This window comes from Schistocerca serialis, chromosome 3 (genome assembly GCF_023864345.2).
Source record: "Schistocerca serialis cubense isolate TAMUIC-IGC-003099 chromosome 3, iqSchSeri2.2, whole genome shotgun sequence".
Classification (NCBI taxonomy): Eukaryota; Metazoa; Arthropoda; class Insecta; order Orthoptera; family Acrididae; genus Schistocerca; species Schistocerca serialis.
In genome coordinates, this window is record NC_064640.1 from 261,454,150 (window position 1) to 261,467,907 (window position 13,758).

General features: G+C 44.8%; 1 protein-coding gene across 4 annotated transcripts in view; it reads left to right on the top strand.

The window, feature by feature from the left end:
• LOC126471584 (sodium-coupled monocarboxylate transporter 1-like) overlaps positions 1-13,758 on the top strand; it is a 337,815-nt gene that overhangs the window by 197,110 nt on the left and 126,947 nt on the right. For all 4 annotated transcript variants that reach the window (XM_050099818.1, XM_050099819.1, XM_050099817.1 and 1 more), the window contains exon 2: positions 3,526-3,736. In XM_050099818.1, coding sequence (XP_049955775.1) covers positions 3,526-3,736 — 211 coding nt within the window. The remainder of the gene's footprint in view (positions 1-3,525; positions 3,737-13,758) is intronic.

Sequence of the window (13,758 nt, forward strand, 5' to 3'; positions counted from 1 at the left end):
TGAAAGTTTGGCCGTACCTTTTTGTAACACCCTGTATATCAATTCATGACATTCATCTTTACAAATTTCCTTTTTTTGGCGGACACACGTCCAGATCGTCCGCTTATAGTAACCTCTCAAAACTCTGGCATCTCTCTCTCCACATCCACCACTGCTGGCGGCTCACCTCCAACTGCCCAACGCTACGCGCTGTTCATATACAACTGCCCAACACTACACTAGCGAATATTCCAACAATGAGTCCAACCAGCCACACACTGCACACAGTGCAGTCAGCGTTTTTCATACAGAGCACATCTGTGTACATGTCCTCCGGGCCGCACACTGTCTGTCCATCTCCTCCCTCTGTCTCTCTCCACGTTATCGCGGTAACCTCAATAGGAGGCTGGTGGTTCTTACCCCTACTGAATAACTTTCCATATCGTAACTGATATGCATACCAAATTTGGTTGAAATCGTTCCAGAGATTTAGGATGAGCTTTTTACTCGTGGTCCTGTCCGCATATGCACATCTCAAATGTATTTCACACGTATTTGGACGCATATTTCACCTGCATCTCTAGCGAATTTCGCCCTGCAGTTACGTTTTCACGCGTCTTCATGCTAATGACGTCACATTTCCTGAACTATGTGCTGCACATCGATGTACTTTAGCAGCTACATCCAGCAGTACGAGGTGCATTCAAGTTCTAAGGCCTCCGATTTTTTTTCTCCGGACTGGAAAGAGATAGAAACATGCGCATTGTTTTAAAATGAGGCCGCGTTCATTGTCAATACGTCCCAGAGATGGCAGCACCGTACGGTACATGGAATTTTACCGCCAGCCGCAAGAATGAGAACTGTTTTAAATACTTAAAATGGCGACGTTTTCCTTACTTGAGCAGCGTGCAATCATTCGTTTTCTGAATTTGCGTGGTGTGAAACCAATTGAAATTCATAGACAGGTGAAGGAGACATGTGGTGATGGAGTTATGGATGTGTCAAAAGTGCGTTCGTGGGTGCGACAGTTTAATGAAGGCAGAACATCGTGTGACAACAAACCGAAACAACCTCGGGCTCGCACAAGCCGGTCTGACGACATGATCGAGAAAGTGGAGAGAATTGTTTTGGGGAATCGCTGAATGACTGTTGAACAGATCGCCTCCAGAGGTGGCATTTCTGTGGGTTCTGTGCACGCAATTCTGCATGACGACCTGAAAATGCGAAAAGTGTCATCCAGGTGGGTGCCACGAATGCTGACGGACGACCACATGGCTGCCCGTGTGGCATGTTGCCAACCAATGTTGACGCGCGACGACAGCATGAATGGGACTTTCTTTTCGTCGGTTGTGACAATGGATGAGACGTGGATACCATTTTTCAATCCAGAAACAAAGCGCCAGTCAGCTCAATGGTAGCACACAGATTCACCGCCACCAAAAAAATTTCGGGTAACCGCCAGTGCTGAAAAAATGATGGTGTCCATGTTCTGGGACAGCGAGGGCGTAATCCTTACCCATTGCGTTCCAAAGGGCACTACGGTAACAGGTGCATCCTACGAAAATGTTTTGAAGAACAAATTCCTTCCTGCACTGCAACAAAAACGTCCGGGAAGGGCTGCGCATGTGCTGTTTCACCAAGACAACGCACCCGCACATCGAGCTAACGTTACGCAACAGTTTCATCGTGATAACAACTTTGAAGTGATTCCTCATGCTCCCTACTCACCTGACCTGGCTCCTAGTGACTTTTGGCTTTTTCCAACGTTGAAAGACACTCTCCATGGCCGCACATTCACCAGCCGTGCTGCTATTGCCTCAGCGATTTTCCAGTGGTCAAAACAGACTCCTAAAGAAGCCTTCGCCGCTGCCATGGAATCATGGCGTCAGCGTTGTGAAAAATGTGTATGTCTGCAGGGCGATTACGACGAGAAGTAACGCCAGTTTCGTCGATTTCGGGTGAGTAGTTAATTAGAAAAAAAATCGGAGGCCTTAGAACTTGAATGCACCTCGTATATGTGCCTGCAACCTGCGAAATATGTTATGAATAGAATTAGTAGCAACGCAGTAATAAATTTAAACACCTTGAATGACGCGGCTGTTTTTCAGCCATCTCACTGTTTGTGACGGCATATCTCATGGCCGGCCGGTGTGGCCGAACGGTTCTAGACGCTACAGTCTGGAACCGCGCGACCGCTACGGTCGCAGGTTCGAATCCTGCCTCGGGCATGGGTGTGTGTGATGTCCTTAGGTTAGTTAGGTTTAAGTAGCTCAAAGTTCTAGGGGACTGATGACCTCAGAAGTTAAGTCCCATAGTGCTCAGAGCCATTTGAACAATTTAGCCATACCTCATGAACTATGAGTCATGCTGTGATTTTTTTTGTAGGTACATTCAGCGGCGTATGTGGATATTGTCTGCGAAATGTATTGCAAAATTCAAAATGATTCAAATTACTCTGAGCACTATGGGACTTAACTGCTGTGGTCATCAGTCCCCCAGAACTTAGAACTACTTAAACTTAACTAACCTAAGGACATCACACACATCCATGTCCGAGGCAGGATTCGAACCTGCGACCGTAGCGGTCGCGCGGTTCCAGACTGTAGCGCCTAGAACCGCTCCGCCACTCCGGCCGGCAATGTATTGCAAATAGAGTTAGTAGTAAAGAGGTAATATATTACGTCATACACGATGCAGCCGTTTTTCTCGCATCTCAGTATTTGACGTAACATCTTTTGAACTGTGTCGTAGAACGATATATTTTCGTAGGTACATTCAGTATACTATGTGAATACTGCCTGCAAAATGTTTTGCGAATAAAACTAGTAGTAACGAAATAACAAATTAAAACGTGATACATGTTCCGGCAGTTATTCACGCATCTCTGTTAATGGCTATGGCGTAGTATCTCCTGAACTATGTGTCGTACAATGATATAATTTTGCTGGTACGTTTAGTGGTATATGTGAAAACTGTCTGCAATATGTGTCGCTAATACGGTTAGAAGTAATGAAGTAATAGATTAAAACGTCATGCTTCATGCGGCAGTTTTACGGCATGAACAGTGAAAATGTTGTAAGCGATAAAATTTTCTGCTTTAATCATTTTGCGTGGGTTGTCAGCAAGAAAAAGTTTTCTAAAGGTTTGATATTATGTGTAAAGTTTGTTGCAAGTCACTAAGTACTTTCATTATCAAACACTTTATGACCAAAGTATGGTTATTCGCGCCCTTCGCTACACTGGTTTTTCACCTCCACCCCCACCCCTTTGATAGGTAGGTGGCTTTTACCCCATCAGTGATTCTTTGCAAATAGTAAGCGACAAGTGCACCAAGTTTGGTAGAAATCGGTCCAATTGTTTAGGAGGAGATGTAGAACATACATACCTACAGACATACGTAAATACAGGTACGTACAATTATTTTTATAATACGTACGGATTAGCATTGCTGCGGTAATGTGAGAATGTTTCTTAGGCCGTCGAAGCTCTATTCTGACAGTTCCTTCCACAGCACAGCGTTTGCTATTTGTCTCCGGTTCTTTCCAGATCTCAGCATGGGGGTTGCGAGCCAGTCGACGCAATTCTTCTCGGTTGCGGACTATTTGGTGTTTGGAGGGATGCTGGCTGTATCTACGGGCATTGGGCTCTACCACGGCTGCCGCAAGAGAAAGGAGGCCAGTCAGGACAGGACGGGAGAATTCCTCACAGGAAATGGCCAGATGAGCACCGTGCCAGTAGCACTGTCCATGTTGGCGAGGTAACTAGCTATAAAACATTTATATGTTAAGCGAAAGTAGGATTATTCTTACAAATGTACTAATGACTCTCAGAGAACACTCAAAATGAACAACTTCATTCCTCAGAATTCGTTTTGTTTTTTTGTGCCCTCGAGTAAAGCATCTTTCGACTTTCACCAGCCTTGGCCCAGTTTCTAATTCTCGCACTCGGTCTCTGATTCTGCTGTAACTTGGAGGCGAAACAAACTATTAAAGGAAGATTAGAGTTTTACATCCCAACTAAACTGAGATCATTAGAGACAAGTCGGATGGGCTGATGACATATCATAAATCTGCTGTGACCTATTCAAAGGAAACCTACCGATTTTCACCATAGGCGATCAGTGGAAACCAAGGTAAACTCTAAATATGCATTTTCGGATGGGGATTTCAACTTCGCTCCTCCCGAATACGATGAGTCAGTTGCAACGGACAGGCAGCATCCATATATTCCTGAACTACGACTTCCTTCACGGTTTTTTGTCTTGCTAATGTTTCTATTACACCCACAGAATAAATGATCCTTAGAGGGAAGTAATGATCAACACAAGGGTTGTTTCAGCACTACTATGCTTCATTAGGCACGGACCAGTGACTTCCTCTGGCAGTGAACCAGTCTTCGCAGCTAAATATGGAGGAACCCGAACTTAAACATGCAATGTGACCCATAATGCGTCTTGTCATTTTACCCACACAAGGAATTTTACAAGCACTAAACGCCGCATTAAGTACTGGCAGAATAAAATAGTAGAACCTCCGAGGTTATACGTTACCGTCCTGAAATTTCACCAGCTGCGCTACTCAGCCTCATTTCCATTCTACAAATTGATTATGATCAAAAATTCCTTAAGCCCCTACTTCATAATAAACTACACAGACGTTTAAAATTCTAGAAGTCGAATCGGAGTGCCTTGGAGACTCTAAAGTTCCAGATTATAGACCGCATGGTTCAGGGTTAGATCCTGGGTTGAAACTCAGGATTTTCTGCGTTACTTGCATTGATTTCCTCTTTTTACGATATTCTATGTATGTTAAATACATCGGTGTACAAAAGTAGCTTTCGCCTGATGTGCCACTGCCAAGTAACATAGCTCGATATACACTACTGGCCATTAAAATTGCTACACCACGAAGATGACGTACTACAGACGCGAAATTTAACCGACAGGAAGAAGATGCTGTGATATGCAAGTGATTACCTTTTCAGAGCATTCACACAAGGTTGGCGCCCGTGGCGACACCTACAACGTTCTGACATGAGGAAAGTTTCCAATTGATCTCTCAAACACAAACAGCAGTTCACCGGCATTGCCTGGTGAAACGTTGTTGTGATGCCTCGTTTAAGGAGAATAAATGCGTGCCATCACGTTTCCGACTTTGATAAAGGTCGGATTGTAGCCAATCGCAAATGCGGTTTATCGTATCGCGACATTGCTGCTCGCGTTGGTCGAGTTCCAATGACTGTTAGCAGAATATGGAATCGGTGGCTCCAGGAGAATAATACGGAACGCCGTGCTGGATCCCAACGGCCTCGTATCACTAACAGTCGAGATAACAGGCATCTTATCCGCATGGCTGTAACGGATCGTGCCGCCACGTCTCGATCCCTGAGTCAACAGATGGGGACGTTTGCAAGACAACAACCATCTGTACGAAAAGTTCGACGACGTTTGCAGCAGCATGGACTATCAGCTCGGAGACCGTAGCTGCGGTTATCCTTGACGCTGCATCACAGACAGGAGCGCCTGCGATGGTGTACTCAACGACGAATCTGGGTGCACGAATGGCAAAACGTCATTTTTTCGGATAAATCCAGGTTCTTTTTACAGCGGTGAACGCACATGGGAAGCGTGTGTTCGTCATCGCCATACTGGCGTATCACCCGGCGTGATGGTATGGGATGCCATTGGTTACACGTCTCGGTCACCTCTTGTTCGCATTGACGGCACTTTGAACAGTGGACGTTACATTTCAGATGTGTTACGACCCGTGGCTCTACCCTTCATTCGATCCCTGCGAAACCCTACATTTCAGCAGGATAATGCACGACCGCATGTTGCATGTCCTGTACGGGCCTTTCTGGATACAGAAAATGTTCGACTGCTGCCCTGGCCAGCACATTCTCCAGATCTCTCACCACTTGAAAACGTCTGCTCAATGGTGGCCGAGCAACTGGCTCGTCACAATACGCCAGTCACTACTCTTGATGCACTGTGGTGTCGTGTTGAAGCTGCATGGACAGCTGTACCTGTACACGCCGTCCAAGCTCTATTTGACTCAATGCCCAGGCGTATCAAGACCGTTATTACGGCCAGAGGTGGTTGTTCTGGGTACTGATTTCTCAGGATCTATGCACCCAAATTGCGTGAAAATGTAGTCACATGTCAGTTCTACTATAATATATTTGTCCAATGAATACCCGTTTATCATCTGCATTTCGTCTTGGTGTAGCAATTTTAATGGCCAGTAGTGTGCATATGGGCGATGCTCAGTACGTCTCCCCAACGCGTCCCACTCGTGGTCGATGGGATTTAAGTTGGGGGAAACGGGCGGGCCAGTCCATTAGCCGGATATCCTCTTGTTCCAAGAGCTCCTCCAGCTACGCTGTTCGATGCGGTCGCGACTCGTCATCCATTAAAACGAAGCCAGGGCCGAAAGCACCCCTGAAAAGACACACATTGGAAAGGAGTACACTGGCTTAATAACGTTGACCGGTGTGCGTCTCGTGTTCGACGATTTGGAGGCAGTTCGCTCATGTAACATTGTACCTCCCAACACCATAACACCTAGACCGCCAAGACAATCATTTTCGACAATGTTCCTGTGTGCACGAAGTCTTTCCACCTCTCGCCCCGCACGCTAGTGTGTATCAAGCGTCCCTGTGGTTTGGAATGCACGTTATAGTGCAGCTGTTCCTAAACTAGCGTGGTATGTCGGTTCTCATATCAGTGAAGAAGTGGTCATATGAGGGTCACTCCAAAAGAAATGCACACTATTTTTTTTTAATCCATCTTTTATTTTACATGTTTTAAAGTTTTACTGTGTGTAGATACATCCTTTAAGAACAATATTTTCATTTCTCCACATCATATCCATCACTCTCAACTACCTTACGCCATCTTGGAACCAGCGCCTGTATACCCGCACGCTAAAATTCTGGACCAACCTGTTGGAGCCACTGTTTGGCAGCGTGCACAAGGGAGTCATCATCTTCAAACCTTGTTCCACGAAGAGAGTCTTTCAGTTTTCCAAAGAGATGATAGTCACACGGAGCCAGGTCAGGACTGTAAGGCGGGTGTTTCAGTGTTGTCCGTCCGAGTTTTGTGATCGCTTCCATGATTCTTTGACTGAAATGTGGCTGTGCATTGTCGTGCAATAGCAAAACATCCTGCTTTAGCTAATGTAATTGAACACGTCTCAGTCGAGCTTGAAGTTTCTTCAGTGTCGTCACATATGCATCAGAATTTATGGCGGTTCCATTTGGCACGATGTCCACAAGCAAGAGTCCTTCGGAATCGAAAAACACCGTAGCCATAACTTTTCCAGCAGAAGGTGTGGTTTTAATTTTTTTTTCCTTGGGTGAATTTGCATGATGCAACTCCATTGATTGCCGCTTCGTCTCCGGTGAAAAATGATGGAGCCATGTTTCATCACTTGTCACAATTCTTCCAAGTAATTCATCTCTACCATTCTCGTACTGTTCCAAAAGTTCGCTGCATACCGTTTTTCTTGTTTCTTTGTGAGCCACTGTCAACATCCTGGGAACTCACCTGGCACAAACTTTTTTTAACGCCAACACTTTCAGTATTCTGCAAACACTTCCTTCCCCTATCCCAACGTAACGTGACAATTCGTTCACTGTGATGCGTCTGTCAGCAGTCACTCTCTGCACACTGTCTGGAGTGTGTGCAGTACGAGGCCTGCCGCTGCGAGGACAATCCTCAATATTGCCGTGCCCGCTTTCATCACGTAACCTGCTTGCCCACCGACTAACTGTACTGCGATCGACAGCAGCGTCTCCATACACCTTTTTCAACCTCTTGTGGATGTTTCCCTCTGTCCCGTTTTCACAACACAGGAATTCTATGACAGCACGTTGCTTCTGACGAACGTCAAGTGTAGCAGCCATCTTGAAGACATGCTGTGACGGCCCCACTCACGGGAACAGGTTGAACTAAGTTTGAAACCAAGTGGGAAGGATGTATCTACACACTGGAAAACTTTCACACATGCAGAATAAAAACTGTATTTTTACAAAAATAGTGTGCATTTCTTTTGGAGTGACCCTCGTACATCCCAGTAGTGCCTCAGCAAATACCTTCTAACTGATGATCACTTTACTTTTCTTTATTTAATTGGCATATTTTTTATGATCAGGTAATGTACACGGTTACCTGTCCTCAACTTGTCAGTCAAAAGTCAGCAGCAACACTGTCAGACATCAGGATCCGAACCTGTTACATTCTGACAGAGCACTAATGCGTAACGCGATTTCGTCTTCTTCCCCACGAAGGGCGGTGTAAGACGACTTTAGCGAAGTAAAATATGCGTCTCCTCTCTGGTTATCCACGGTTTTTTGAAACCGTTCCTATTTATCACAAAATGTTCAAATGTGTGTGAATTCCTAAGGGACCAAACTGCTGAGGTTATCGGTCCCTAGACTTACACACTACTTAAACTAACTTATGCTAAGAACAACACACACCATGATCGAGGGAGGACTCGAAGCTCCAGTGGGAGGGGCCAGTTCCTATTTCTACTTCAGTTTTTAACTGCATAGACGCTGCTTCTGTGTGGGGTTGCACGTCAGCTATCGTACGACTTGATTGAAACAACCTTGCAGTAGAAATAAATCCACCCACTGTCATTTCTGACTGTTTAGTAAGAAAAGAAAAAAAAACCTCAACTTCATTTTCACTTTGGTTTCATTTACTTTTGACGTGCTTCGATGGAAAAGACTTTACAACAGTTCAAGGGCCTCATGATGAAGTCAGATCTTTGCATACAGAGCATGATGAAGGAGAAGAGTAATATTGGATCTGTGCTGTTGAGAACAATTTTCGTATACCTATTCTGACGATCTCAATCTCTCATGACCAAAGGCGAGTCAGGTTGGGTGACATTGCTGATCGCGATCAGTCTGTGGGAGGAGATATTGTGGTACCAGGTACAACCCACTATTGTCCTAGCATTCCAAGCTAATCCATGTCAACACAAACACAAGAGCCCCCTGCACACTCATTTTGCATAGTCGTCCACACATCATGCTAATACACACTGACTATTAATAACAGACCGCAGGACAACAATGGAAAACAAGATTTACTAGAAACTGTTTCAGGACCACATTGTGGCATCCCTGTATTGACTCCAACAATCATGTAAACTATGGTATTGGCTTCGACATGATTGGTATTTGTAACAACGGTCATCGTATTTTAACAATTAGTTACTCAACACTATGACAGTATTGTAGCAGAGGGTTGCCAGCGCCGGCCGCTGTGGCCGAGCGGTTCTAGGCGCTTCAGTCCAGAACCACGCGGCTGCTACGGTCGCATGTTCTAATTCTGCCTCGGGCATGGATGTGTGTGATGTCCTTAGGTTAGTTAGGCTTACGCACTTACGCACTTACGCACTCAGATGTTAAGCCCCCTGTGCTTAGAGCCATTTGAACCAGGGTTGCTAGAAGGCTGTGTTATTCAGTCACGTAGAGTGCTGTTCACCGCTCCCAATGCCTATACCCACTATTTAAGAATGTTGATAGTACTTCAAAAGTTAACTATGCTAATCACAGTAGATGGCACTCTGTAACTGCTATTACTGTGCGCACTTTCGCATTTGATTCAACAGTTTGTAAAGAATGCCTTAGTCAGTCAGAACGACCTCTAAAAGAAGCAATGTATGTTCAGCTTCCTGTGGTGGAAGAAGTTGATGCGCACATTCTTTTACAGTGTCAGCTCTGGTATGTCCGCGTAGTATGGATATTATCCAGATGGTGCCGCTGAGCGGTTCGAGAATCCACCAGCGTCCCCTGACGTGGCAAGTACGGTGGCTTCTATCATTCAAGCACGAATTTTTTCATTGCGCTACTCTGCAGTTTGGTTGTTTTGCACACAAAAAATAGCTGTGTGCACTTTGGGCTCAATAGGAAAACTATAAGGGATGCCCAGGCCACTACATTAGGAAAAAAAAAACCTCACAATCAACAAACATTTTTTTCACTTCAATAAATAGTGTACAGAAGTCGCTGATTAAACAACAAATTTATTATTTTCAACTTATTTGGTAATGCTACTGTATTGACTTTGACTCTACAACAAGCATTATATGAAGCCACTCTTTACCGCGATTGTGAGGCAAATGTGATGAGAAAACAAACTTTCATTTGAAAATTCTTATTCTTTGATAAAGTCTCTTTCTACGGTCTACAAACTTATGGCGCTACTGAGGTACAACCTGAAGCATGTACAGCTTATGTTTCTCATTCTTGTAAATAAGTTTAATAATATGTACACAGCATTTTCGATGTCCTGATTTTCATGCCACTGTGAAGGACCTATCACAGGGAAGTCGTCGCGCTCAAGAAAAATCTGGTAGAATAAATTTTATTAGAAACAAATTGATTAAGCCCATTATTGATAATTTCTGTGACTTGTTTGATTCCTTTTTGAACCCTTTTTGTCTAATCTAATGACCCTGTCTCAAGATTCAATGCACAAATTAGTTCAGTTTTTCATTCAGATGACTAATACGATGAAAGATGATCTAACTGACAGAACAGAAGACCGGTTCCAGAAATGATTTTTCAGGTTTCGTAAAACCACACTAGAAATATCACGGACGACAACCTCATACATATAAGATTTTGAAAGAATACTGAAATCCAAATATTGGGCTTTGGTTTCAGAAAGGACACATAACCATGCTTCTGTGTACAGTGATAAGGAATATACAAGTCTCACAAATCGCTTTTTATTCTTGTAGTGATGATTCAAATTAATCAAGGAACGTAAGTGTTTTCAGTTAATAAGTAACACTCTCGCATGACAAACACCACTTGGAGCACTTAAAAGATAGTTCATGAAACTGTGTTTCTCAAAGTAGCTTGAACAAAGTGGAGACAACGAGACATGCTGATTTAATAAATGCGTTCCTTGAGCTTTGATTGTTGACTTCCAGTTTGGAATTTTTAAAATTGATTTCAGACCAAGGAATTTGAATTTTTTTCCCAAGATTAATATAGAGTCGGCCCCGTATTTCTACAAGTCAGTTTTTACTCCAAAACCCATTTAAGAATGATTTAGTGTGTATGATGTGGTAAATAAAAGAGACTTTTCTAATAAAATAAATGAACACCACTTTCCGATTAGTCCTTAGGCTTGTTCCGACTGTTGCCTACAAGGCAGTACCAGGAGCAATTATGATCATGAGTCATGTGATCAGCACGTCGCCAAATCCTCCATCTGTTGTTGCCAGTACATGAATCCTGATGATGCTACTGCTTCTTTATTCAAGCAGTTTCTCATCTGGCTACCCTTGGGCTGAGTGGACCCCCTACCAGGTCTCCATACGTCAGGAAAAATCTGAGGCGGTACCTGGAATCGAACCCAGGTGCTTTTGCATCCAAGGCAGCGACGTTAACCATATTTTTTTATCGGATGAAAACGAAAGCCACGACCAATAATCGAACACAGAGCAGCAGTCTCGTAATCTAATGCCTTGACCGCTTTTTTTATTTTTTTAAGGGAAAGTCCGCAGCTCGTGGTCGTGCGGTAGCATTCTCACTTCCAGTGCCCGGGTTCCCGGGTTCAATTCCCGGCGGGGTCAGGGATTTTCTCTGCCTCGTGATGACTGGCTGTTGTGTGATGTCCTTAGGTTAGTTAGGTTTAAGTAGTTCTAAGTTCTAGGGGACTGATGACCATAGATGTTAAGTCCCATAGTGCTCAGAGCCATTTGAACCATTTTTAAGGGAAAATGAGAACTTTATTTCCAAAAAATACAGCAGATCAGCAGATAACATCAGAAAGTGAAAATAGTGGAAACTGGCCATTCCTTGTAAGCGGACAGAAGATGGGGACTATGCTAGATTAGAGATGGGCACGTGTGGGGCACTTCGACTCGATAACAGGGCGGGGGAGGGGGGTGCAGAGTGGGCAGTCTCCAACATCACCAACCAACTGGACGTTGGCAATAAAGGACAGTCAGTTGTAATCATGAAATTCCACTGTGTGTCACAGCAGTGGTAGGTAGGGGAGAGGAGAAACGAAGAACAAAAACAATGTAGTAACAGGTGCTGCGCCCACCATGGGCTAGAAGTACCCCTCTGGCTGTGCCAAGCACACTCCAGCTGAGCAATGGAATGCACAAATTCCCACGGAGTTCACTGGCGAAACAGACTTGGTAGCGTAGATGTCGTTTAATCACCACAGAGCTGCCATTTGTCCCCATCTCCATAAAAGTCGGTGACTGTACATCAATTGACCCAGACAAGCGCACGAGACTTGGCTGCAGGGAAACACACGTCCTCTGGGGGAATGGAAGTACACAGTTTCACCACAGATGAAGGGGCACGGAGGAAACAGTAAACAGCTTGCTACCTCAGCATCCACAGTTTATGAACACCAGTGCAAGTTTTGCAATAAGCGTCATCATCCACCGAGTGACAGTTGAAGCATAAAGGAGTGTCCATCAAACCAATTACATGTAAACTCTGGTCAGTGGCGAATTTTCCGCAGGTGTGCTGACACCATGTCACTCGGACTGATGTCCGGTAGATCTGCTGATGAAGGTTGCGCCATACTACAGTCCACCTTCTTAATGGATACTTGATCTCAACACTGCCGCGAAGTATGCCACACAGAAATTGAACCGATAAATCTTTCAAGCATGGGGGATGTGTGCATGGGAGGCCACATGTACATAGTTAATGTTCTTGAAGAAGACAGACAGATGTGCAAGTAGGGCCGCAAAGTGTCCTACTGACACCAGTGGGGAGATGGAAGCCAGTATGGTAAATATCAAAGAGTTGTTACATGAGTTGGTTTCCTGTGCCCAACCACTAGTTATTCATGGTGTTCAGATGTAAGGCCACACCACGGTACATGAGTTTGGTGAGTCCAAGTCCCCTAGCCTTTCAGGGGAGGGCAGGTGTGCCGTATTTGACCTTATGAATGATACCAGCCAGCAGGAAGTAGCCCATCGCAGCCTGCAGGCTGCGACCAATCGCTGGCGACATCAGAAGGACCTGTGCTATGTGCACAAGCTTGGAAATTACATGGACATTCAGATATTCCACATGTTGCAATACATCAAGACAACAGAGGCACTGTTGCCAAACAGTCGTGCAAGTGACTTGGAGGGCACACTGGAAGTTGACTGCTGTGGTGCGGCAGGTGGTGGACATAAAGACGATACCAAGACAGCAGAAACTCTGTATGCAGGGTAGAGGCACCAATTCTACTCGTGTGAGACCACGGACGACTGGCGTCACCGTAAATTTCGACACTCTCAAAGCACTGTCCATCATGTCCCCGTACGAGGACATCAGGTCAAGAGTGTGTGTGGTCTCTTCCCGTGAGTGTACTAGCAGCAACAGGTCGTGTGCATAGGAATAACAGTGGAACATCTACTGCCACAGTGTGAATCCTGACAAGTGGACTGTGAGATTCCCAATAAGTGGTTCAAGGTGCAAATCTTGGAGGAGCATCGATAGCGGGCATACCTGATGTGAGGAATAGCAGATCAGTACTGGCCTGGCGATATGACCATTAACCTGGACAGGGGAGCAGACGCTAACATAGAAATGGAGAAGGGTATCAGTAAAGGCAGCTGGACAGCCCATCTGCTCCATGACAGTAGAGAGGTAACCATGTTGCACCTGATCAAAAGCACTGTCAAAATCAATAGCCACCAATGATGCACAGAGACTGCACAAAGCCAATAGAATAACCACATTTCAACATTCACCAATGGCTGTCTGGACGTTTCGTGTCATTTGTTCAAT